The sequence below is a fragment of the Delphinapterus leucas genome, chromosome 2, assembly GCF_059928025.1.
Source record: "Delphinapterus leucas isolate spDelLeu-1000000601 "Yukka" chromosome 2, BTC_Dleu_Yukka2, whole genome shotgun sequence".
Classification (NCBI taxonomy): Eukaryota; Metazoa; Chordata; class Mammalia; order Artiodactyla; family Monodontidae; genus Delphinapterus; species Delphinapterus leucas.
The window spans coordinates 114,514,515-114,540,769 of record NC_143130.1 but is presented as its reverse complement, the minus strand read 5'-3'; the positions used below and the strand labels follow the sequence as shown (position 1 = coordinate 114,540,769).

At 39.9% G+C, this 26,255-nt stretch overlaps 2 protein-coding genes and 2 pseudogenes across 23 annotated transcripts in view; 3 read left to right on the top strand and 1 right to left on the bottom strand.

Moving 5' to 3' along the window:
- AP4S1 (adaptor related protein complex 4 subunit sigma 1) overlaps nucleotides 1–8,861 on the bottom strand; it is a 59,791-nt gene extending 50,930 nt beyond the window's left edge. Inside the window, exons 1-3 of one of the 10 annotated variants that reach the window (XM_022553565.3) lie at nucleotides 8,304–8,852; nucleotides 6,027–6,215; nucleotides 432–617 (exon numbers count right to left, since the gene is read on the bottom strand). The gene's annotated coding sequence lies outside the window, so the exon portion shown is untranslated. Of the gene's footprint in view, nucleotides 1–431; nucleotides 618–6,026; nucleotides 7,621–8,303 lie in introns of those variants that run through there. The other 9 variants (XM_022553564.3, XM_022553566.3, XM_089907578.1 and 6 more) reach the window with 9 other exon arrangements.
- On the top strand, nucleotides 1,469–3,749 carry LOC149750260 (small nuclear ribonucleoprotein G pseudogene; annotated as a pseudogene).
- Nucleotides 7,547–26,255, top strand: part of STRN3 (striatin 3) — a 110,613-nt gene continuing 91,904 nt past the window's right edge. For 3 of the 13 annotated variants that reach the window (XR_016392159.1, XR_016392160.1, XM_089907571.1), the window contains exon 1: nucleotides 7,547–8,175. Coding sequence is in view for 10 of the 13 variants with exons in the window: in XM_089907571.1 (XP_089763697.1) it covers nucleotides 7,894–8,175 (282 nt within the window). In the remaining 3 variants the exon portion in view is untranslated. The remainder of the gene's footprint in view (nucleotides 8,176–26,255) is intronic. The other 10 variants (XM_022553560.3, XM_089907570.1, XM_089907568.1 and 7 more) reach the window with 7 other exon arrangements.
- The window catches only part of LOC149750259 (heparan sulfate 2-O-sulfotransferase 1 pseudogene), a 37,262-nt pseudogene continuing 19,234 nt past the window's right edge, over nucleotides 8,228–26,255 (top strand).

Below are 26,255 nucleotides of genomic sequence, written 5' to 3'. Positions count from 1 at the left end.
CAAGTTTACCTCAAGACTCCAGTAATTCAGTGACGGCTGTAATGTGACCATGGACGTACAATTTCACTCTCCATTCACTAGCGTAAATCTAGGTCTACCCAGTTTGTACCCTCTATTCAAAAGCTTTCACTGGCTAATGGCTATATGTGCATATTTTGGCAGGTTTAATCTTGACTCCAGAGTGTATCACAAAAGGTGCAATTCTAACAGACTATTTGCTTTCAGTTGATCTCAACAGGGAGCCTAAAGCCCAAGAAGTGGCTTAATCAGATAATGTGAAACTTTAGGACAGAAAAGCTCATACTACTGCATTTATTACAGTGTGTTTAACATTTGTAATCAGACCTAAACTTCCAAAATTCTTATGTCTGACTCGCTCTCTTAGTGAGTTCAGCTAATCTCCCTTTCTACTTCCAACAGATAAAACATACCCAGCAAACGCTGTCCAAGGCAAGTTTTCAGACACGTATCTGAATTTAGTAGCATTCTTGTTCCGATCAGGTGTCAGGGTAAACACAGAGCCTTTCAGGTGGACTGCTTGGCTGCCCTTTGCCCAGGAGCACTTTTTGCTTTACTGAATTTCACAGTAAAGTACAGCAACATGTTACAGCTCCTGGCTGAAAATGTAAATAGGAGAGTAAAGTTGTCAGACAAGAGCCTGCCCAACTGTTCCCAGAGGATATTATTCATATTTAAATTTACACTCACTTATATCTCACATCTCTGAATAGCAAAAATGTCACAATTATTTTAGCAGTGATCAAATAAGTTATTTCAATAGCAGTGCTCTAATAAATAAATTTAGGTTAACTAGCAGGCAATTTAAACCTTAAAACGCCAAGAGTGCAGAGAAGCAAGGGAGTGGTGTTAGTAGCAGAGCAGTTTTGGAAGTTCCCGGGATTCCCTTACAAAAAACAGTGAGAGCCACGAGGATGGAAAAAAAGAAAAAACTATACAGTAACATCTTTACCAAAAACCAAGGGAAAAACATCCCCTGGAACTCCAGAACACTAACTACCCTTAGCACCTAGAAAGGGGGAACCACACCTGTGCCAGCAGAAGTGGAGATTTGAAAATGTGGTCGGGTAAGGGTCAAAAGAGCCAAGGAACCCAGAAATCACCAAGTCATCATCCAAAGGAAGGGCACCGCCCCCCCCTCCCCCGCCCCTTGACATGGGAACCTCAGGAGAGAATCTAAGTACCACACTGAGAACTGGGAGGAGATCTGGGAGGATCTCTTTTGCCAATGAGTGCAAGGAAAGGTCCCAATCAGGACCCCGAAGGCTAGGCAACATCCAGTGGAAGCTCTTTAATACAAAGACAGACTCCGCGCTGAGCAGAAACTGTTGAGAGTAGAGCATGATATGTGTGTTAAAAGACAGCTAGCTAGCTAGCTAAGGCTGACAATAGCTAGATCAGGCTGATCAAGTTTAGTACATTACAGTACTAAAACTGAGACAACTAGACATATGTGCTGCCTGGTGTGATGCAATAGAAAGTACATTGCATCCCCAATGTAGAAATATTTTTACCAAAAAAAATTAAAACCTGAATCAAACCTAGCCTCTAGATCTAACTCCTAGTTTACAGACAATACGGAGGAGAAAGGAATATGCTAAATAATACAATAAAAATGCAACCAGCCAAATGTGGGAAATTCTGCAGGATAAATAACCTCACCTCTTCAACAAATAAATGGCATGACGATGTGGGGGTGAGGGGGGAGACAAATAAAAAAAGACCTAAAGATACAGCAAATAAAGGAAATATATAGATTTTGTTTGGATCCTGATTTGAAATCACCAACTCTTAAAAAAAAATTTTTTTAGATAATTGGGGGAAATTGACAATGGACTAGGGATTATACTGTATAATGGAATTACCACTAATTTTATTGGTGTGATAATGGTATTGTGGTATGTTGAAAATAAAAAGGTCCTAATCTGTTAGATACCTAGAGAAGTATATACCAATGAAATAATATGATGTCTGGGATTTACTTTAAATTATTCTGAGGGCCGGCCATGGAAGTGTGAGGAAGGCCACGAATTCCATTTCAAGGTATCTTTGAGCTTGTTGAGTAGACGCCATAAGCAAGGCTCACCCTCCTGAGTTGAAACATGTATGGACAGGAAGTTATCACTGAAATCAAATGGTGGTGGACATGTCCAAGGAATCTTTGGGGATTTGATTCCTTTATGAATCTTTCAATAGATGAATGTGCAGAGACAGCAATTGGTGGGTGACAGAACAATACTGGAATGGCAGTATAAGGGAAAATAGTATCATCATGTTAGAAGCCTTGGAATGAGTATAAACAAAGGTTGTGTTCATCAAAGATATCAATTGCTTCCTCATGTCCCATCTCCAAAGGGCCTGTTTTACTATCATATAAAAAATTGAGCAGTGTACATCTTCATATTAAACTTTCTTGTTAAACTTTTTTAATAGTAAAAAAAAATTCCTCACACAGAAAAAATGGGGAATAGATGAAATAAGAATGGCAAAATCTTGATAACTGTTGAAAATGGCAATTCATTAGACTTTTTTTTCCTACTTTTGAATGACTGAAATCCAAAATAAAAAGTTAAATAAAAATGTCTAGGGACTTCCCTGGTGGTCCACTGGTTAAGACTTGGAGCTTCTACTGCAGGGGGCATGGGTTCAATCCCTGGTCGGGGAACTGAGATACCACATGCTGTGCGGCCAAAAATAAAAAGTCTTAAGCACAACATGATTTACAACATCCGATTACTATATTGAAAGCTATAATACAAAAGGAGCAATAGGAGTTATTTTTAAATGCTCTAAATAATTCTTTAATCTTTTTTTGTAGGGTAATTGTCAGGTACTTTAGGTTGGTCTATTAATAGACAAAACTAAAGGTTACCATCTTTAAAAATGTTATCATAAAAAAATAAGGTTTTGTGAATTTTTGCCAAATTTAAAACATTTTCCAAAGGAAACACTGTCTTTAGCAGAGATTTTCCAGGCAAGATGTCCATGTCTGGTACCATTCTTCTGAACATTCCCCTGCTGCCCCAACAGGAGACAAACCACATTTCCAAGATTGTTAAATTATTACCTAGGAAACTTTTGGCAATTTCCCATTCAGTCACATTTTCCAGTCATTTGGTTCTCATGTTTACAGAGCTGGTTGTTCACTTTTACCCAATGTTCAGGAGGGACTTGGCTCCAGGCAATCCTTTTTTCTTCTTTCCCTTTCAATTTTGACATCTCTATGAGTTAGCTATTATACAGTATTATCACAGCCTATTGCTTTCTGAATCATATTACCCAGGAGACAATTCAGGAATGAACTTGGACTAGAATTTTATATAGCATGCACAGTTTCCTGAAGGTCTTGGTGCCTATTTTTCTGTAATCTGTGAAGGTCCTATTCCTTTTCTTTTCCACACAATATACTATTTGAATAGTTCAGGTATCCTGCACATATTTCTATACTTTTCTTAGCCACAAGCAACTGCTTTAATGAAAAGTAGATACCTGATCTTATTATGCTGGTTAAACCACAGTGCAGGTCAAAGCTGCCTCCTTTTCTGTTCCATCTCCATTATACACTTTGCTCGTTTGGTTTTTGAACACATGCCAACTCTTCTCAAAGATATTTCTCTGGGCTCTAATATTCATTTGTTTTCTATATTTATAAATGTAAACCCTATGTAGTTTCCCCAAGTGACTGAATCACCCTGAAACTACCTAAAACATGATTTCAAAAGTGCAAATGATTTGGGAGCCAGAGGTAGTAATATTAAATCCATTGACAGGACAGAAGGAGGCAGAATTGTAAAGGGAGACTTTATTTCTTGTTTCCAAATAAACATGTATACTCACTGATGTAAGAGTAGGAATACTTCCTATTCTACTAAGGGCTGCGGAAGTTACCCAGAACTCTTATCTCAGCTTTCTCTCTTCATAGAGATAAGAATACTTGTCACAGTCTTTTCAGATGATGGAAAAAGATGACTAGATCAGTGATTATGAACCAGTCTGAGCTCTTTGTTAGTAGGATGACTGTACAATGGAATTACCATTAATTTTATAGGTGTGATAATGGTATAGTGGTATGTTAAAGAAAAAATCTGTTAAAGATGCCTAGAGAAGTATGTACCAATGAAATAATATGATGTCTGGTAAGGAATTCACATAGTTCTCAAAGTCAGGGTCAAAACACTTTGTACATCAGGTATTGCAATAACTGGGAAGAAGGCATCTGAGTGTTAACCACTCTGATGTATTTAAAAAACTAGAATTCCTTAACATACTTTTGTTGATATAATATATGCACATGAAATGTGACAAGTCTCTTTTTGGTCAGGTAGAATAAAAACACAGGTGTCTAAGATTAGCTAATGGGGAAAAAAAAACCCTTAAAATTCTAAACTGATTAAAGATATAAATAGGCAGGCATTGAAACTGAGAGAATCAATGGGAGTGGAGGAGAAATGAACAAGATTGATGAAAGGACAGAACAAACAAGAAGTTTCAAAGGTTGATGCTGAAAAGAGGAAATGACTCAGTCACAGTTTAGGAAGGGAATTCCAGTTAGGTGAGTTGTATGTGAGCCTGGGAAAGCTCATTACCTACAGAGAACAAGATTCTAGGAGCTCACTGCAGACTGTCCTTGGAGTCATGTACACAAAGCACAACATCAATACTGTAAAAAATAATCTCCCAATAGAGGAGAAAATTTTGGTGTCTTTTACTATTAGTGCTCATGACAGTTCTGGTCATTGAACCTCAAGAGATAATTGGTACAATGGTAGCAAAAACTGGTAAAAAAAAAAAGACTGAGGTGAAGGAAAAATATCCATATTAGTCTAGTATGAATTTAAGTTATTCATCAAACATTTATTGGGGATTTCACTGTCCCAGGCACTGGGGGTACAGTTTTCAACAAGAGGGGCATAGGTCCTGCCCCTCTAGGAGGCTACAATCCTGCAGATAAATGACTATGATCTGGGAAGAATATGGTTTAGGATTGCACTGTTGACATTTATAAAACCATGGACAAAGTGAATCCAGACATGTTCAACTGGAATTCTTCAAACAGGGAGTGTAAGAGACAGATCTGGATAAGACTTTGAGGAAGTAAGGGTGCTTGGTGCTAAGTAATTTGCCTAAAACTAGACTGGAAAGTCTGTGAAGGCAGAGATTATATCTGTTTGATTCACAGTGGTTCACCAGCGACTAACAGAGCATCTGAAAAATAGTAGCCAATCCAGAAATTAAAAAAAAAAAAATGTAAATAAGTGAAGCAAATATTTGCAGTACCTGTTATGTGACTGTCTTGCTTTCATAGTGTTTAGTATGAGTGTCACCGAGGAGTACATATATAGACAATTTAAATACAATGTAATAAGTATTAGGAGTTAAGCATGGGATACTATTAGTATACTATACTAAATAATTCACGGATCTGGAAAGCTTCTTGGAGGAAGAAATACTTGAGATGAGTTTTGAAGGAAGAAGGGAAGCAAAGCCAGTTGGATACAGCATGTATTAAATTCTTGTGGAATGAAACAGCATTACACATTGGAGGAACCCAAAATGGTGCTGCAGATTAGCTGGAGAGAATGGGATACCATGATGGTGTGATGGTAAATTAGGCAATAAGGACTTTTATATACTATGCCAAAATTTGGGCTTTATTGTAAGTCTGGTGATCATTAATATATTTTAAGCAGGGAATGATAGGATCAGATCTGACTTTTGAAGATCACTCAGGCATCAGTGGTAGTGGAAGGCGGGGGAACAGTAAAGGTGGGAAGGTTTAAATTAAGACATGTATGAAGATATGGAATAAATATAAAATATATTACTGAGAAAGGGATTGGATGAGGGGACCAAGTGAAGGAAAGGTCCTAGAATGACTGCCAGGCCTCAGGTTGAATGTGGTGCCACTTAATATGATAGGTAATAGAAGAGCAGAGTTTGGTTTTTTTTGAAGGTGAGTGGGGAGGAAAAAGGATTATAAATCCAGCCTTTACTTGAACTTGACATACCAGCAGGAAATATTAGTGGGTATGCTCCTCTTCTTTTGATGCCAATGTAAGGGAGATCAGTCACACCCTCTCACAAATTTTTCTTGATGTATATGGGTCTTGAGGCAGGACAGTATTTTTGAACTTTTTACATGCTCTGAGGCCCCTCGCAAATGAACAAGATTGAATGAGCAGGTTGTATGTTGGTTGCTATGAAATGGAGAAATAGTTCTTAATAATTCTGCGACCTCAGACATCATTTCATACATAAATAAAACATGGCAGCATGGGTAACAAGTCCAATGCACTCTCCGTTAAACTATAATAACAGTAAAGCAGACATGATAAAATAAGATGTACTACTTTATCTCTTGGAAATTACACCGAGTGGTCGTGTATATTCCATAGTGAAAATTTTATTGGTAGTAGAGAAGCGAAAAATTTGAATGCAATAAATGTTATATGCGATTTTCCTGCATAGCTGTAATTAATGAATCTTTTTTCCTTATTGTTGTTAAATATCATTTTTGTCCTATTTTTTGACCAAATGGTTATTAGCTACATTAACTTTTAGAAACTTACTAGTTCATTAAGGATGTTTCCGTGCAACCTAAGCACATAAACACACACACTACGGTACTTAAAAGATTAACCTTGTCTTTTATGTGTATATTACATTCACTAAAACAACCCAGGAAAACATTTTTAGCCGTTCATCTAGGGTTTTAAATTGTCTTCACAATGCTCTTATTTTCTATTTCCATCAAAAGATTCTGCTATGAATGACAATATTTGTGAGCTCATTCACTTCTAAAATATCAAATTGTTAGTTTAACCAGTCCCCTCCAGTTTTTTTCTCCCTCTGCCCACTATCAAGATCTAAAGATTTTCATCTTCTCTTCTCCCCCCAAAAAATGAAGACAATCGCTACTGTTCCCCTGTCAAACTCCCCAAACACAACCCACCCCAGAATAGGAAAGAAGGGAGGCAAAGCGGTACAAGTTGCGACGCGCGACAGGGAGCACAAAATTGGGAGCAAAGCCCAGAGACAGAGAATCAGTCTCCACGTCCGGGAAGATCTGGGCTCTTTGCCGAAAGAGAACGTCCCCAAAGCCCCGGGAGCTGCCTGGTGCTAGGAAACCAGAGAAAGAGAGAGTGACAGGCAGAGAAAAAGGCCCGACCCTCTGGGACTGCCTGAAAACACGCAAGGAATGCAAAAGAAACGTCAGGAATCCGGGATCGGCCGGCCAGAGCGACCAACCAGGTTAAAACCCAGCTCCAAAGGCAGGCGCGCCGCTGAGACCTTTGGGTAGGGAACGGCGCTGGGCACTGACTGAGAGAGGGATACGGATTCCTGGGAAAGCAGAGACCGACTCTCTTCCAAAGATTGGATTCGACGGCCCACCGTCCGGACTCCACCGCCAGAATCCCGCAGCGAGCCTGCGGGCGGGCCTAGGGGCGGGGCCGAATCTCCTTCCCCGCCTCTAACGGCAAGCCGACTGCGTCCTCAGTACGCCTGCGTAGGGTGAGGCCGGACTCTATTTGGCTAGTAGGCGAGCGGCGGCAGTGGCGTTCTCTACCCGGCATGCTGCGCGGGAGCGGCGGCCCTACGTCTCTCTCCTTCCCAACCCTGCCCCCCCTTCCCCCTCCCGCCGCGGCCCCCCCTTCCCCTAAAGTGAGTGAGTGAAACTGGCAGATGGAGGAGGGACTGTAATGGCGGCGGCCGGCAGCTCCCTGCTCTGACCTACGGCAGGCATTCAGCAACAACCCCCTCCCCGCCCCTCTCCCAGCCGGCCTCCGCCCCGCCGCTAGCGCGGGGCCACCCTCCCCGGCCCTTCCCCCAGCGGTCGGCGTCTCGCCCTGCGCCCCGGCCGGGGCCCCACACACAATGGACGAGCTCGCCGGAGGTGGTGGTGGCGGCCCCGGGATGGCGGCCCCTCCACGGCAGCAGCAGGGACCTGGGGGGAACATGAGCCTTTCGCCCGGGGGGAATGGAGCGGCGGGCGGTGGGGGTGCTCCGGCCGCCGAGGGAGCGGGTCCCGCGGCAGGCCCAGAGCTGTCCCGGCCGCAACAGTACACTATCCCAGGGATCCTGCACTACATCCAGCACGAGTGGGCTCGGTTCGAGATGGAGCGGGCGCACTGGGAGGTGGAGCGGGCCGAACTGCAGGTACCTCGCTGGGGTCGGTGTGCGGGACGGCTGCGGCGGCGGGGTTCCCGGCCGGGGAGTGGGGGGGGGTGGGGCTGGGACTCTCCTCAGTCGGAGCTCGAGGCCTTGGGAGGCCGAGAGAAACCTACCTGTGCGGCTCGGGGGGGTGATGGTCCTGGCGACGGCTCTTCCTCTAGCCCCCCTCCCCCCTTCCCGCAGAAGCTTGTTACCCAGCCCTCACTAGCTGCGCGGTGCGGGCTTCCTTCGGGCAGCCATTTTGGCTTTTAGTATGGCGTCTGCGGGGGCTCCTCCGGAGGCGGCCTGCGCGGGTCTCCGGGGCTTGGGGCCGAGTTCCTCTCTGTGGGAGAGAGTCCGGCGAGGGGCTGTCGGGCACTGAGCTTGCTCTTGTTTGTGCCTCTTGAGATGGAGAACCGGAGAAGAGGGATTGGGACGGGCATTTTACCACCTTTACCCGGATCACCCCCCTTTTCCGATTTGGCATGTCTGCTCCCCTCCCCCGGAGTTCATAACCCTTACTCCTTGACAGCCACGCTTCTTTCCAGGGCTGCTACCGAGCACAATGGCTTGCGGCTGACCTGTAAAGTTTTCATTTCTTACCGCCAACTTTAAGTACCTTCTTACCTGGGATGCTGCCTTATTCACTTAGATTCCCTTTGAGTTCTTAGTGACTGACTCATCAACGCTTCTCTGTACTGAATTTTTCTTTTTAGAATACCCTTCGCCGTCCTCCATCCCCTTCTTTACACATAAAAAGCCAAACCAGAATATCTGTGCCGTCTTTATGAAGATTTAATATTAACTTGGAGTAAAGCGTACTTGTCTCACGTTACCAACTCACGCAGGGGAAGCAAAGTTAAATATCCTCAGGATCCTTCATAATTGAGCCGGACTCAGTCTTAAGGTGAAACTTTGATAGGTTGGTTTACCTAACTTTTGGAAGATTGTTGGTGTTTTAAGGACTTATGTCTTGTATTTCAGAAGGACTACATCTTTTTTAAAGTATTGTTCAACTCTTTTGGGTGTTTGTGTTTTAAAATCACTTTCTAAGGCAAATTTAGGCTTAGAAGAAAAAAGGCATGCATCTAAATAGTGTTGCACCTGTTCTTCAGACTGGTATATATTTAGAATGTAAGTAGTATTGTTCGCTGACATACATGTCATATATTCCTGGGGTGAATGGTTAAGGAAATGCAGTGTTGAAAGAAGGAAGATTGGATTAGCTTAAAAAGGGTGTCCTCAAACAAATATGTATATCTTCAGTTTGATTTTGAACCAGTCGACTTTTATTTGTCTCTACAAAGTTGGGAAAGTTAAACTTTTGAAAAGTAAGAAACGTATATTTTGACACTTTACCAAGTCTTGAGAAAGTTAATTATAAATTAACACCTGTTAGTGAATTCAGTGTTTTAGTGCTTTGATATACTATTGGGCTCTTAAAAATATAACATTTAAAAAGCTAAAGTCAAAATTGTTTTTTTTGTGTGTGTAGTCTGCTTTAAAATATCTGGGATGTATAGAGTTCTATTGATGTACAACTTTTACTACACCATGTGCAAACTTAATATTTGGTGTGAGGCATTTATTTTTAAAAAGTGCATTTACTAATGCATTGAGGCTTGGGCTCACTAAATAATATTTCACCAGTCCCTGATACAGTGTTTATAACCTTTGTACTGTTATAGAAAAGCTTGAATGTAAACACTTTTAAAGTTAGCAATTGCATTAGTCATTCATAAGTTTCACTGGTGTAAGTAGCTGAAAAACGTCTTGTGTCTAAATTAGTAAAAAATTTATACAACAGTGAGGTCTATCTATATTGTCTACCCTAGCCCTTGCTTTTCCCTTCTAATTCTCTTCTTGACCGAAGTCTTTTAAGGAAGATTCATTTTGCTTGCTTGCTTTCAGTTTATCTACAGTTGGCATATTAGTTCTGATATAGCCATTCTAAACTTTTTTTGTTTGCTTTTTTTTTTTTTTTGAAGTTCTGCAGTGTTTCTAGACTCTTAATTTTTTTCCAGGAATTTTTATTATTTCACACTGATTCTTTTGGAATAAAATGTTCATGATTGTGTATTTTTGCTCTGTATATTTCTCTAAAATGTTTTATTGGGCTACTTAGTTATTAGGATTTCAGGTTTGCTTCTGGAATGCTGAATTTGCTTTACACGGCTTCAGTCTTTAGTAAGAATGCTTGTGAGATGCACATTTTAAAATGTATGTGTTGAATAAAAAATTTATTGGGAAAGTTTAAGTGAAGCGTGAATGGATTTAAATTGTAAACTTAAACTTAATTTTAAGAAAGATAACAGAAATAAGAGAAGTTGCATATCGTTATGGTATACATCCTTGGGTACACTGTTCATCTATACATTATTTAAAGTATTCAGTATTTAAACTATTCAATAATGAATACAACGAGGCTAAGGTATACCTCATTTTGATATAAAATTTCAGTGTGGAATTAAATTTCCTGGCTTTGGAAAGGATTTTAAACTGGAAGTTTGCATTATGGTTCTCTTCCCTGTAAAAGGAATTTTGGGTAAAGGTCTTTCTTAGAAGATTGGAACTAAACCAAAGGATGTCTTAACGCTCTTTCATCTTTGTGATGTTTCTTTACCTGGGACTTAGGTAAAGCTTTGTTAATAAGGCTCTAGGACAGTGATTTCTAGAAGAGAGTGCTAGTGGTAATCACTTGTAAAACTATAAAAAGTATGCAGGCCTTTGTCTCATCCTCCAGAGATTTGGATTGATTTGGTCTAGGACTTGGGGAAAAAATGGACTGGACTGCTTGTGAGATTTTGGCAGTCACATTAAATAGAAATTATAACTGCCATTTCATCAGCACTACAACCTTATGAGGTAGGTATCATTTCTGTTTTACAGATGAGGAAACACAAACAGTTTAAATAACTTTGCCAGCTATAAAGTATTGCAGCTGAGATTTGAACCCAGGTTTATCTGAATCCAAAGGCTTTGTTTGGTCTTATTACCACTCTTGAAACCATTGTGTTGTTTTGGTATTTTTTGTAGAAATGGAATCGGACTTGTAATTCATTATGTGGCATACACCACTTCAGTACATTTCAAAAAAGTTTTATTGAGCCCCCATGGCATGCCAGGTCTAGTTTATATATATTGCAAATATGTCCTTATATTTTTTTCTGTAGTTAGTGTGTAATAAATGCACTTATGGTATATACAAAATGCTTGTGTGCCAACTATAAAAATATGGTATAGGTAATACATAGAAAATGTAGTCCTGGAGTTTGTATTCTAAAACTACTAATTCTCCAGCAACTGTAAACTTCTTTTTTTTTTTTTTTTTTTTTTGCGGTACGCGGGCCTCTCCCTGCTGTGGCCTCTCGCGTTGCAGAGCACAGGCTCTGGACAAGCCGGCTCAGCAGCCATGGCTCACGGGTCTAGCCGCTCTGCGGCATGTGGGATCTTCCTTGACCGGGGCACGAACCCGTGTCCCCTGCATCGGCAGGCGGACTCTCAACCACTGCGCCACCAGGGAAGCCCAAGTGTAAACTTTTAATTAGTGTTTGTGTTTGCATACTCTGGCATACAGATTTGTCATAACGTGACAGATATTGCCATCTAAAGATCTTAAGTTAATAGGAGATGTTTCTCTCAGACATAACTTGATTTCTTCATTTTTAATGGGGGGAGGTAATTGTTTCCCTTTTAATCTGTTATTGCCAGGGTTTTCTTAGGGTAGTCTAGAATAATGATTTGCAAATCCGTGTTCCTTTTCTATTACAAGATTTTTATAAATCTACTATGAAATTATAAAAAATAAGAACAGTATAGAGATTTTTCATAAAGGTGTTCCTTTTATTCCGAGAGTTTTAGCCTTTATAAAGACTTGCTGTTATGCAGTTTTCCGTTTTCAAATGGTGGTGGCAGTAGAGTAAAAAAATTTTTATTTGATAGAATTAAGAGTTCACAATCTTATGTCATATTCTCCCTGTTTCTTTTTTGAAGTCCTTGGAAACAGAAAGTCTAGGGACCCCTAATCTAGATTTCTTTTCTCCATTTACCCCTTAATCCTGCTGTGTAGTCTTTTTTTGCTCTCTCTCCTTATACCTATCTAAACACTTTGTAGAACACTTCTTTCTGTTGGTGATTGACCTTCAAATTGCCAAATCTTGAGGCCTTCTTACAGGTTATATGCACTTAACCAACACTTTCTGCTTTTGACAGTTTCTTCCTCAAAATCCTTTTTTTGGCCTATATTCTGTAATTTCTTATTTTCCCTTTGGTCCACTTATCACTTTTCATATATTTCCTCTCCTTTGGTCTCAGTTATCGTTACTTGGGGTTCTGGTTCTTTTTGTTTTCACTGTAAATTTCGAAATATACTGTGTTTTTTGTTTTTGTTTTTTGCTGTTATTCCGATGCTTCAGTATTTAGTCCTTTAATCCTAAAAAAACCCAATGAGGTGAGCACAATTGGTTTCTTTGGTTGGTGGTGGGTTTTTTTTTGTTATTTGTTTTGTTTTTTGACACTATAGATTATTGGGGCCCAGAGGTTAAGTAATCTGCCTAAGATCTAAGATCCTATAACTAGGAGTAGCAGAGCTGGGATTTAAACCTAGGCAGACTGACTCTAAAGACCATGTTCTTAGTCACTACTGTATTTTTGACTTTCAGATGTCTCAGACGTATTTCTAACTTCCTGTTTAAATTTTCTACTTCAAATTCAATATATCCATTATTCAGTTCATCTCAAATGCCTGCCTCTTTCCCCCACAAAAGGCACTTAACTTGTTTATTCTCCTTTATTCCCTGTTATTTTTTTTTAATAAATTTATTTTATTTATTTTTGGCTGCATTGGGTCTTCGTTGCTGCATGCAGGCTTTCTCTAGTTGAGGCGAGCAGGGGCTACTCTTTGATGCAGTGCGCAGGCTTCTCACTGCAGTGGCTTCTCGTGGTGGAGCACGGGCTCTAGGCGTGCAGGCTTCAGTAGTTGTGGCACGCGGGCTCAGCAGTTGTAGTTTGTGGGCTCTAGAGCACAGGTTCAGTAGTTGTGGCCCACGGGCTTAGCTGCTCCGCAGCACGTGGGATCTTCCCAGACCAGGCTTTAACCCATGTCCCCTACGTTGGCAGGCGGATTCTTAACCACTGTGCTACCAGGGAAGTCCCCCTGTTATTGCTAATGTTTATCATCATCCTTCCCATTGGCAGATGCCAAAGAAATCAATGGGTCCTTCTCAAAATGTTGAGTCTTTGGGTCTTATTGATTCTAGTATGATTATTCAGTGAACATATTTCAGTGTTATTTTGTGCTACATACTGGGTATATAATGATATATGAAGCAAGGACCTTATCAGAAATTAACAGGATGCTGAGAAAATAAATGGTGATGGAAAACCTGTGTAGATGGTGAGCTTTCAGGTAAATAGCTAAGCAATTATTGAGTAGTTCCTATATGCCAAGAATTATTTTAAGTTGTTAATACATATCTTAACGCATTTAATTTTTGTGAAACCCTTAGGAGGATAAGTATACTTTGAGATCTGAAGTGTGACTACCTAACCATAGGTTTTTCAGTGAAAAGGAACAGCATTAAAGAAGGAAAGAACTTTGTTGGAAGTGTGAGCTGGACTTCAGTGTTTCAGTGGGCTATCTAATATAGATAGCCTCAGTATCCTAAAATATATTTTAATTCCGTGATTATTAATTTTTTGGAAATATAGTCTTCTTTGCATAAAAACTCTGGAGCCTTTTCTAGTTAAAAAACAATTTTTTGACTTCAGATATACTTGAAGCCTAACCACTGACCTAAGGAAGTAACACTGATTTAATCTGTGCTTTAAATTTCTTTACTACAACTGTTTTAGTTCAGGGTGTTCCTTCTGCCTGATTTCTCTGGAGGAATCTTAACGGTTTCCCTCCATACATGCTCCTCTCTTAAGAGTTTATCCTTCATATTGTAAAGGATGTATTATATGATTGTATTACATATACCCTTTAATTTTTATTATGGAGAGTTTTAAACATATTAAAGAATAATATAGCGATCTGTGACCTCCCATAAACTTGTCACTTATCACTCAGTAACAACTCATGACCAATCTTATTTTACTTATACTTCTGTCCACTCCTTCCCTGTCCCAAATTATTTTGAAGCTAATCCCAGAAACATACAATTTCATCCATGAATATTTCAGTATATATCTAAAAGATAAGGACTTTAAAAAGACAACAGTTGTAGTTGCATACCAAATTAAGAAAATGAATAATTCCTTAATTTATTGATATTATCAAATATACGCTGTTTGAATTTCCAGTTTTCTCAGTTATCTTTGAAGAGTTTGTTTGAATCAGGATCTAAATAACACATTGCTATTGGAACCCCCTCCATCTTTCTTTCCTTTTCTTTGCCATTTTTTGTTGAAGAAATCAGATCTTTGGTCCTATAAAGGTTCCCAGAGTCTGTGTTTTGCTCAGTGCATCTCTGATACAGTTTATCAGATACAGTTTATCTGTTGTCCTGTTTGTTTTCCCTGTAACTTGGTTAGTTGGATACAGGGTCTTGCTACATATTGGTTTATTTTCTTTTTTGGGGTGGTAGTGGGGGACGAGACTACTTCACAGGTGGTGATGAGGTCTTCCATCAGAAGGCACAAAACAGTTCGTTGTCTTTCCTGATGTTAGCAGCTGTTGATGTTAGTGTTTAGGAACATTCATCCATTAGGGCCACCCTTAGTTTTTAAAAAACTTCAGAAATTGAGATATAATTCACGTAACATAAAATTCACCCCGGTAAAGTGTACAGTCATCCCTCAGTATCTGTGAAGTGATTGGTTCCAGGACTCCCCCACCCCCCTCTCCCCTCTATCCCTGGATCTGAAGTCCCTAATATAAAATGGTTTAGTATTTGTGTATGAACCATGCACTTTATTCCGTATACTTTAAATCTTCTCTAGATTACTTATAATACCTAATACAACGTAAATAGTTGTAAATACAATGTAAATAGTTGCCTGCAGTTGCAAATTTAAGTTTTGGTTTTTGGAACTTTCTGGAATTTTTTTTTCCTGCCTGTATTTGATGCACAGTTGGTTAAATCTATGGATGTAGAACCTTGTGGATACAGAAGGTTGACTGTACATTTCTCTGGTTTTTAGTATATTACTGTGTTGTATCATCATCATCGCTGTCTAATCTGGAAACATTTTCATCACCTACAAATGAACCCAGTTTAACCTGTTAGTATTTAGTCCCAATTCCCCCTTTTCCTTGGCAATCACTAATTTCTGTCTCTATGATAGAAAGAATAGTCTTTCTATCATAGAATATCAAGAATATTCTGAACATTTCATATAAACGGAATCATACAATATGTGGCTTTTTGTGAATGGCTTTTTTCACTTAAGGTGATGTTTTCAAGGTCCATCCATGTGTAGCATGTAACGGTACTTTATTCCTTACTATGGCCGAATAATATTCTGTTGTATGGATATACTACATTTTGTCTATCAGTTGGTGGATATTTGGGTGTTTCTACTTTTTGACTATTATGAAAAATGCTGTTATTAACATTTCTGCACAAGTTTTTGTGTGAACATATGTTTTCAATTATCCTAGGTATATACATAGGAATGGAATTGCCAGGTCATGTTCAACTTTTTGAGGAACCTGCTGAAGTGTTTTCCAAAGTGACTACACCATTTTACTTTCCCACCAGCAATACAGGAGGGTTCCAGGGCCACCGTTACTTTTTTGTCAACTTTGAAATATATTACTAAAATTTTTTTTTTACAAAATACCTTTCCTTTGAATTTTTTTTCCAAGTTGTGTTTTCTCTGTAATAGACTTTATTTTTTAGAGCAGGTTTAGGTTTATAGCAAAATTTAGCTGAAAGTACAGACAGTTCCCACATAACTCCTCCCCCATCAAAATCTCCCCCAACATCAATAGCTCCACTACTGTGGTACATTTGTTACAATTAATGAACCAACACTGACCCATTATTATCAACCAAAGTCCGTGGTTTACATTAGGGTTCACTCTCTGTCTAGTATATTCTTTGGGATTTGACAAATATATAATGACATGCATCCACCTTTATAGTAAATAATGCTTTCATGGCCCTAAATATCCCGTATGCTCCACCTGTTCCTTCCTCCCTCACCCAAACCCATGGCAGCTACTGCTCTTTTTTTTGTTGCTTTGCTTTTTTGTTTTGTTTTTGCTTTTTTGTTTGTTTTTGGCTGCGCTGCATGGCATGTGGGATCCCAGTTCCCCAATCAGGGATTGAACCCGCGCCCCCTGCAGTGGAAGCACGGAACCTCAGCCACTGGACCACCAGGGAAGTCCCAACTAGTGCTCTTTTTACTGTCTTCCATAGTTCTGCTTTTTCCAAAATGTCACGTAATTGGTATCATACCGTGCATAGCTTTTTCAGACGGCTTCTTTGACTTGGTAGTGTTCATTTAAGGTTCCTCCTTAAATGTCTTTTTGTGGCTTGTTTGATCTTTTTAGTGCTGAATAATATTCCATTGTACATATGTACCACAGTTTATTTGTCCGCTCACCTGTTGAAGGACATCTTCAGTGCTTCCAAGTTTTGGCAATTATGAGTAAATGTCGATGTGCAGGTTCTTGTGTGGATGTATGTTTTCAAGTAATTTAGGAGTTTGAATACTGGATTGTATGATGAGAGTATGTTTAATTTTTTAAAAAACTGCCAAACAGTTTTCCAGAGTGGCTGTGTACCTTTTTTGCATTCCCACCAGTGGTGATTGAGAGTTCTTGTTGCTCTACATTTTGTCAGCATTTCATGTCAGTGTTTTGGATTTTAGCCATTCTAATAGGTGTGTAGTGATATATCGTTTTAATTTGCTATTCCCTAATGACATAACAGTGTTGAGCACCTTATTTGCCATCTGTATGTCTTCTTTGGTGAGGTTCTGTTCAGAGCTTTTGCCCTTTTTAAAATTAAATTCTCTGTATCACCTCCCTCTTGACATTTACTTTGCTTTGGGATGGAATGGTGTTGGGCCTTGTTTCCAGTCATTTATGAGTAATTGTTCGGTAAATGGCAGTCATATTATTACTTAAAACATATATATTTACCTTAAAAAGTACTTTAATGACTTAAAGGAATGAGTAATTATAATATCAGCTTGCCTTTAGCTGTCCTTCCAGTGAAGCTACCAAAGGCAATGATTAAATTTATTTTATCTGGAGATACTTGTAAAGTCTCTAACTGTAAGAGGGTGAGATCTGTGGTGGTTCCAAAACCTAGTAAATAATCATAATCACCTGGGATCTTTAATAATCCAGATTCCCACATTCTATCCCTGGTCATTGTGATTCAGTAGTTTGAGGTAGGATCTGTGTTTTTAAAATGTATAGCTGGTGATTCTGATAATCAACCAGGTTTGGGAACCTGCATGATCAAAGTCTCTTAACGATTTGGTGTCATCCAGCTCTCCATCCCCTTTCCCTTTAACATTGTAATTCCTCCTATTGATATGTTAAACTTGAGCAATATATCACCTCTTCTCTGCACTCACAATGGCTTGCACTGTGTATGATTACATCGTTGCACTTTTTTATTTTCATTTTCTGCTTTCCAGTAAATTAAAGCTACTTGTTAACAGGAACTTGCTGGTTTTGAATATGCTGCGAATTTTTGTTGGATTCAGTTGAAACACCCTGTGGTGTTTGATTACATAGATGAAAGCATTACATGTCCATAGAAAGAACTATTAATAATAGTACCTGTTAACATTTAATGAGTGGTTTCTGTATGTTTGGAATCATTCTAATTTGTATACCATCCCTAAATCATAGATAACAAGTATTTCCATTTTAGAGAGAAGGAAACATGGGCAAGAGTTTAAATAAATTGTTCAACATAAAACAGTAAATAGGTAGTGAAGCCGCGTGCTGCCGAGTTGCTTTTGTCTGATACCTTATGCCATCTTAAGGTAATACTGGTACCTGGTGTTCATTGGGACCACCTCGGTGGTAAAGAATTGTAAACAAATGAATAGGGTCAGTGTCAAAAGATTTAAAAGGCTATATATAAGTGAAGTAATTATAAATGTGTATTGAAATTTTGGATCATGTTTAGATAGATTTTGTAAAAAAGTTTAAAAATTCTAATTAAAACATTTTCAGACTCTTAATTTTATTTTTTGAATAGTTAATGCATGGTTCAAAATTAAATCTTGTACTTACCATGAGCCTGTCTATCCTTAGTGTCCTACATTAGTAACCACTTTTATTAGTAGTACTATATGTATCCCTCCAGTGTTTCTTTATGCAAATAGATGTAAGCAAATATGTATGTTGATTTTCTTTCCTTTCTGATACAACAGTTTGTAAACTATATACCTGTTTTTCACTTTGCTTTTTCATTTAACATTTTTTGGAGATTATTCTTAGTCTGTTAGTAGAGAACATTCTCACTTTTATAACAGCTGCATAGTAGTAGTATTCTACTTTGTGTACATGCCATAGTTGATTTAATCACTCCACTATTGCTGAATGGTTGTGTTAAAGTTTCAGAAAACATTTGTAACTGCGTTCTTAAATGTGTGAGCAACCAACCAGCCTTCTGCCAAAAATAAACTATTATATTGCTTTTTTGTTTTGTAGGATTATAATATTAGCAGTTAACAAAGCATTATACAAATCCGTAATTTTTTTTATTTCATGGCTTGCACTCAAGTCTGAATTAGGGGTCACAAATGTTTTAGCTGTGAAAGCCATTAGTTAACCAGTTTCATTTAAGCTGTAAGTCTGTTACTGAAATCTTGAGGAACAAAGGAGTGAGAAAGACAAAACAAAGAAAAAGATGAAATAGAAAAAAAGGGGGGTGGGGTGGATGGGAAGAGGAATAAAGGCAGTGATAGAGAAACAGTGGATGGGTGTGATAATATGCCACCAACAGTTGTCTCAGATAATAAAACTATTTCAGAGTGGCCTAAACTAACATTTGTGTTTTTGCTTTTTCCCAGAGCTTTAAAAAGTGGACCAGGAACTTCCCTGGCAGCCCAGTGGTTAAGACTCCATGCTTCCAATGCAGGGGACGCGGGTTCGTTCCCTGGTTGGGGAGCTAAGATCCCACATGCTGCCCGGAGCGGCCAAAAAAAAAAAAAAAAAAAGTGGACCAGACTTCCATAAGCTTATATGTCATAAGAGAGGGTGGGGGTGGGGTCGAGACTCTAGAAAGTATATAATTATGAATCTTTATACTTTGCGTATATCACTGCACCCTGGTCATTTCCTTCTTCTTTTTTTTTTTTTGCGGTACGCGGGCCTCTCACTGTTGTGGCCTCTCCCGTTGCGGAGCACAGGCTCCGGGCGCGCAGGCTCAGCAGCCATGGCTCACGGGCCCAGCCGCTCCACGGCATGTGGGATCCTCCCGGACCAGGGCACGAACCCGCGTCCCCTGCATCGGCAGGTGGACTCTCAATCACTGCGCCACCAGGGAAGCCCCATTTTCTTCTTAATATTTAATGTAACTTGTAATTTTAAAAATTGTCTACCCCCCCCATGCACGCTTTTAAGATTGATTGTAAGCTCTTTGAGAGGAGGGACCTGTCTTTTTGTAAAAATTAATGTATACCCAGTGTGACAGTAAAGGGTCTGGCACATAATAGGTGTTTGCTAAATATTTATTAAATGAGTGAAGTTGCTGAGGATGTTCAATTAAGCTGTTAGATATGAGAAACTGAATTGTAATTTTTGTAGTACCATACGGAAAAAAGCCCACAAGATAGAGATAACACCAGTAGTAAATGACTTCTCTTCCCTTATCCCCTCATTTGATATTGGAATGAAACCAAGCTTTCTGGTTTTTGTTATAAGGTATTCAAAATACCTTAGTCCTGTCTCCCCCTTGTGGGAAATAGAGTATAAGAGAGATCACAACTGCAGTTAAAATGAACCTGTGCTTGGGATTAATGCATGGGGGTGGAGGTTACTTCTTCCCCTCAAATAGTAATGAATGATTTTTATGAAGAATATTTGATGACTAGGCAATGCTTATGATAAACTAAAAAGCAGAGTTGCATATTATGTGCTAAATCAGCTATGTTAAAAATTATATTGAACAACCCAGTACAAATGTTTTAAAATACCTTTGTGATTTTTGGGTGATGGGATTATTGGCAACCTTTCTATTTTCCCTATTAAAAAAAAATAAAAGGCCCAGCAAACATAAAGTAGGTATTTTCTTTTACTGAAATGGATATTTCAGAAATGGAGTGTTTATTTTGTTTTATTGTTTTATTTATGGCTGCATTGGGTCTTTGTTGCTGCATGCGGCTTTCTCTAGTTGCAGCAAGTGAGGGCTACTCTTCGTTGCAGTGCGTGGGCTTCTCATTGCGGTGGCTTCTCTTGTTGCAGAGCATGGTCTCTAGGCCTGCGGGCTTCAGTAGGTGTGGCTTGTGGGCTCTAGAGCGCAAGCTCAGTAGTTGTGGTGCGTGGGCTTAGTTGCTCCATGCCATGTGGGATCTTCCTGGATCAGGGCTCAAAGCCGTGTCCCTTGCATTGGCAGGCGGATTCTTAACCACTGTGCCACCAGGGAAGCCCCTTGGAGTGTTTCTTTATGTACATATATATAAGAGAGGGAGACACAGATGAGCAGACACCGTTGAAAAATACTTTATCATAAAACAGCAAGTTGAACTTAGTATTTTTAATGAGTTTATCTTTTCCCCATTTTCTTTTTTAATTGATTTCTTTAAAAACTTACAAATACCGTGTTTTACTCATGAAGATTTTTTGATGTTTTAAATTTTTTTGCGGTTGGATTTAGTTGCTTTTATTTATTTTGTAAATTTTTACATTAGTGTTTTTTTTTAACTTTTTAAATTTATTGCAGTGTTGGGTCTTCATTGCTACGAGTAGGCTTCTCATTGCGGTGACTTCTCGTTGCGGAGCACGGGCTCTAGGCACACAGGCTTCAGTAGTTGTGGCACATGGGCTCAGTAGTTGTGGCACACTGGCTTAGTTGTTCCGTGGCATGTGGGATCTTCCCAGACCAGGGCTCGAACCCATGTCCCCTGCGTTGGCAGGCAGATTCTTAACCACTGCGCCACCAGTGAAGCCCTTTACGTTACTTTTAATTCTTAGTTATTGTTAAAGTAATGTATGAATATTAAGCTACAGAAATGTCAAAAGTAAAGTAGTGCCTTTTTGGTAATCTTAATCTTCTAGGAATAGCACTGCATTTTGGGTGTATATCTTTTCAGAACTTTTTCTGTACAGTAGTCTCCCTTTATCTGCAGGGGATACATTCCAGACCCCCCAGTGGATGCCTGAAACCATGGATATAGTACCTTACCCTATATATGCTGTGACGGTTTATCACACCTCTTACATCTCCATACCATATTTCAGTATAGGTAATAAAGTTAGTTAAATCATTAGCTTTTACGTTATTGTGACCATGTATATAATATTTTTCTGAGTCAAGTATAATAATTTATGTATAATATAATTTGTGAGTCAAAAAGTATACTGTGAATACTGTTCCTTTTCTGCACAACATTTTGTTTTTCTTGGAGTTACTTGCCTCCATTTTTTATTTGTTTATTTTTCTATGTATCTATTACTGTTTTTCCAAAAGGTGTTAAAAATCTGTCGGGGTTTTCAAACTCACATCGCATCTGTTGTTGGTTCTGCCTCTTGTATGGAGGGATTGGAGTGGGGAGAACTTGACTTCAGAACTGTCATTCTCCTTGCTCTGATCTAGACTTGTTCTTAAGACTTGTTGTAGAGTTATTATTCTGTAACTTCTGTACTCTTTTCAAAAAGGGAATCCCCTGCACCCCCACCCCACCTCCTTTCTTTTCCCACTGGCTCCCTTTCTGCCTCCTGCCCTGGCATATTTAGGCCTTCGTTTGGCTGAAATATGTTATCTGGTTGTTTCTTGAGAAAAGTTGCATAGGAGGTAAATTTTAGGGACTTGTATCTTTTTTTAAAAAATCTGTATTTTATTTTCACACTTGATTGGTAGTTTGGCTGGAGATAAGTTTCCATCAGCATTTCAAAGACATTTCTCTTTGAACTTTCAGTGTTGCTTTTGAAGAGTTTGATTATATAAATTTATTTATTTTTGGCTGCATTGGGTCTTCGTTGCTCTGCGTGGGCTTTCTCTAGTTGTGGCAAGCAGGGGCTACTCTTCGTTGTGGTGCACAGGCTTCTCATTGCAGTGGTTTCTCTTGTTGCCGAGCATGGGCTCTAGGCGCGCAGGCTTCAGTAGTTGTGGCACGTGGGCTCTAGAGCGCAGGCTCAGTAGTTGTGGCATGTGGGCTCTAGAGCGCAGGCTCAGTAGCTGTGGCACACGGGCTTAGTTGCTCCACAGCATGTGAGATCTTCCCGGACCAGGGCTCTAACCCGTGTCCCCTGCATTGGCAGGTGGATTCTTAACTACTGCGCCACCAGGGAAGCCCGAAGCCCGCTGTTCAGTTTCTTGATCCTTTATTATTTTTTTATGTGATTTGAATTTTTTTCTAGGTATCTTTTGTTTATACTGGTGATGTTAAGTTTTATGAAAATGCATATCGTATCAGGCATTGAGAGAATTCTTTTTCTCCGTAATCCATTATTTCTCAGTAGAGGGCACTGTGGGCATTTAGGTAGTACCATTTTTGTGTTTGACTGTATTGTGCTTATGGGGCTTTGAGCACCCTGGCTCCCAGCACTAAATGCCAGAATAACCCACTAGTTTTGGGGACAACTAAAAATGTCCCCAGACATTTCCAAACACCCCCTTGGGAGAGGCAGTACTAATCTTTTGAGAAGGGTTATTGTAGTCCCGAGTCCTTAGGGCACTTTTTTGTTCAGTTGATGATGGACCTACTGATTTAAAATTTTTCTTCTGTTTCCTGATTTTCTCTTTTTGGTCTGTTTTCTGAGATACTTTCTTCAACTATATTTTTCAATCCTGTTATCTTGAATTTGTAAATGTATTTTCTTATTTGAATTTTTAAAAAGAATGGTATTGTTTTTATTTAATATATATATTTGTTGTTGAAGTTTTCTTTCCCTTAATTGTCAGTTTTCTCTGAATTTCTTGTTTTTCTTTTGCTTCCCTTTCTTACCTCATGCTGTCCTAACATATTGGTGACCACTGACTGTCTGTATTTAAAAGTAAAGTACTGGGGCTTCCCTGCTGGCGCAGTGGTTGAGAGTCCACCTGCCGATGCAGAGGACACGGGTTCGTGCCGTGGTCTGGGAAGATCCCACATGCCGCGGAGCAGCTGGGCCCGTGAGCCATGGCCGCTGAGCCTGTGCGTCCGGAGCCTGTGCTCTGCAACGGGAGAGGCCACAACAGTGTGAGGCCCGCATACCGCAAAAAAAAAAAAAAAAAGAAGAAAGAAAAAAAAGTAAAGTACTGTAAGGCTGGATGGTAGCTGTGACCCTTTTTGCCGCTTTTCTTAAAACTCATTTTCATTCCATTTTTTCCAGAATGGCCTTCTTCCTAATATTAGTTTTTAAAAGTCATTGACTGGAATTTTAATCTTTAGCCTTTCCACAGGCTTGTTTTCTTAAATCTTTAACTGTTTGTAATTGGTTCTCTCAGTTATTATTCCCTGAGTTCTTGTATAGACTTCTTTCAGTCTCAAATGTCCATCATTGTCATTTTTTCAAATTATATCTATATAGAAATAATTTACTATTCTTGTGTTGCATTTTGTTTAGAGGCTACCTGCAGGATAATATTCTGTCTCTGCTGAACTTTTTGGACTGTAGTTTTCTTCAAGTCTTGTTAGTTCTTTCCAGAATTTCTTATTTCTTATGTCTTCCATTTGTAGTCACTTTCTCCCTAGATTCTTATTTCCAGTTTACCAGCCTTACATAAATTTTAGCTCCTTGACTTTTCTTTAGTTATTCCTGTAGCCATACTGTATCTTTCTGGTTTGTAGTGTCCTTTAGTTCTGTGCTGTTGTTTTCACTGTTTCTGGTGTCCTTAAATACTAGTTTTTGTAAACCAGGTTCAGTTTTTTTTTTGAAGTCCCCTTCTCTAAGCCAATGGTATGTCAGACCTTTAGCTTCTGTTGTGCTGTCTGGTATAAACAAATATATGGCATCTGGTATAAATTTCTTTTTATTTAAATTCAGTCTCTAAAGAAAAAAGTTTTTTTTCTTTTAAAAGTAACAGTATGTCATTTATACTGCCCTTTAATACATATTAAAATAACTGACTTTACCCCCCAGTTTTTTTTTTTAATTTATTTGGTTGTGCCACGTCTTAGTTGTGGCTCACCAGCTCCTTGGTTGTGGCATGTGAACTCTTAGTTGTGGCATGCATGTGGGATCTAGTTCCCTGACCAGGGATTGAACCCGGGCCCCCTGCATTGGGAGCTCAGAGACTTAACCATTGTGCCACCAGGGAAGTCCCTTCCCCCCACCCCCACCCCAGTTTTTTATTGTGGTAAAATACACAACAAAATTTACCATCTTAATTTTTTTTTTTTTAATTGTGGTATGCGGGCCTCTCACTGTTGTGGCCTCTCCCGTTGCAGAGCACAGGTTCTGGACGCGCAGGCTCAGCGGCCATGGCTCACGGGCCCAGCCGCTCTGCGGCATGTGGGATCTTCCCGGACCGGGGCACGAACCCGTGTCTCCTGCATCAGCAGGTGGACTGTCAACCACTGCACCACCAGGGAAGCCCCATCTTAATTATTTTTAAGTATACACTTTAGTGGTATTAAGTACATTCATATTGTGCAACCATCACCACAGTCCATCTCCAAAACTCTTTTCATGCTATAAAACTGAAATTCTATACATATTAAACAATAACTATCCCCTGTCCCATTAGTCCCTGGTAAGCATCGTTCTACTTTATGTCTCTGTGAATTTGATTACTCTGGGTACCTCATGTAAGTGAAATAATTCAGTATTTGTCTTTTTGCGACTGGTTTATTTTATTTACCATTATGTCCTCAAAGTTCATCCATGTTGCAGCGTGTGTCAAAATTTCCTCCCTTTTTAAGGGTGAATAATATTCCATTATATGCATTACCACAGTTTGCTTACCCGTTTGTCAGCTGATGGACAGTTGGGTTGCTTCCACTTTTTAGCTATTGTGAATAATCCTGCTAAAACATGGGTGTACAGATACCTCTTCAAGACTCTGCTTTCACTTCTATTGATATAAGATCAATTTTTTACTTGTTAATAAAATTGATATATCCAGGGGCCAAGGGCGGTGCAGCTGCAGCCGAAGCGCTGGTGGAGGAGAGCAGAGCGCGGCCGTGAGCAAAGGAGGGAGGGAGGGAGGGAAGGAAGGAAGAGAGGGCGGCGGGCAGGCAGGCGGGCGCGGGGGTCGGGGACTGAGGCGGTAGAGGGAGGCGAGAGCCGGGCAGCCGCTTTGCGCTGTGTTTGCTGCGCGGGCTTTTGTGGGGGTGGCCGTGGCGTAGGCCTCCTCGACCGAGGAGAAGCAGTACTGGCGGTGTAGGTGCTGGCGCCTGGGGGCGGGGGACTGGGGAGGCGAGAAGGGGGGTCGCTGCGGTGGTCCTCTTGCTCTCGCGCTCTCCTTGCCTTTCACCTGGCTCGGTGGGCTCCTCCCGGCATCTCGCTTGCCTCTTGGGCCCCTATCCCCGCCCCCTGCGGTATGTCTTGATTGCCAGCAGCAGGTTTCCCGGGGCTCCTCAAGATGATGCCGTCCAGGTTGCAGCTGCTGATGATGGTGGCCTTTGCAGTGGCAATGCTTTTCTTGGAGAACCAGATCCAGAAACTGGAGGAGTCCCAGTTGAAGCTAGAAAGGGCTATTGCAAGACATGAAGTTCGAGAGATTGAGCAGCAACATACGATGGATAGCCCTTGGCAAGATGCAGCTTTAGATGAAGAAGAGGACATGGTGGTCATTTATAACAGAGTCCCCAAAACTGCAAGCACCTCTTTTACCAATATTGCTTATGATCTATGTGTAAAGAATAAATACCATGTTCTTCACATCAACACTACCAACAATAATCCAGTAATGTCACTGCAAGATCAGGTGTGCTTTGTAAAGAATATAACTTCCTGGAAAGAGATGAAACCAGGGTTTTATCATAGGCACCTTTCTTATTTGGATTTTGCAAAATTTGGTGTG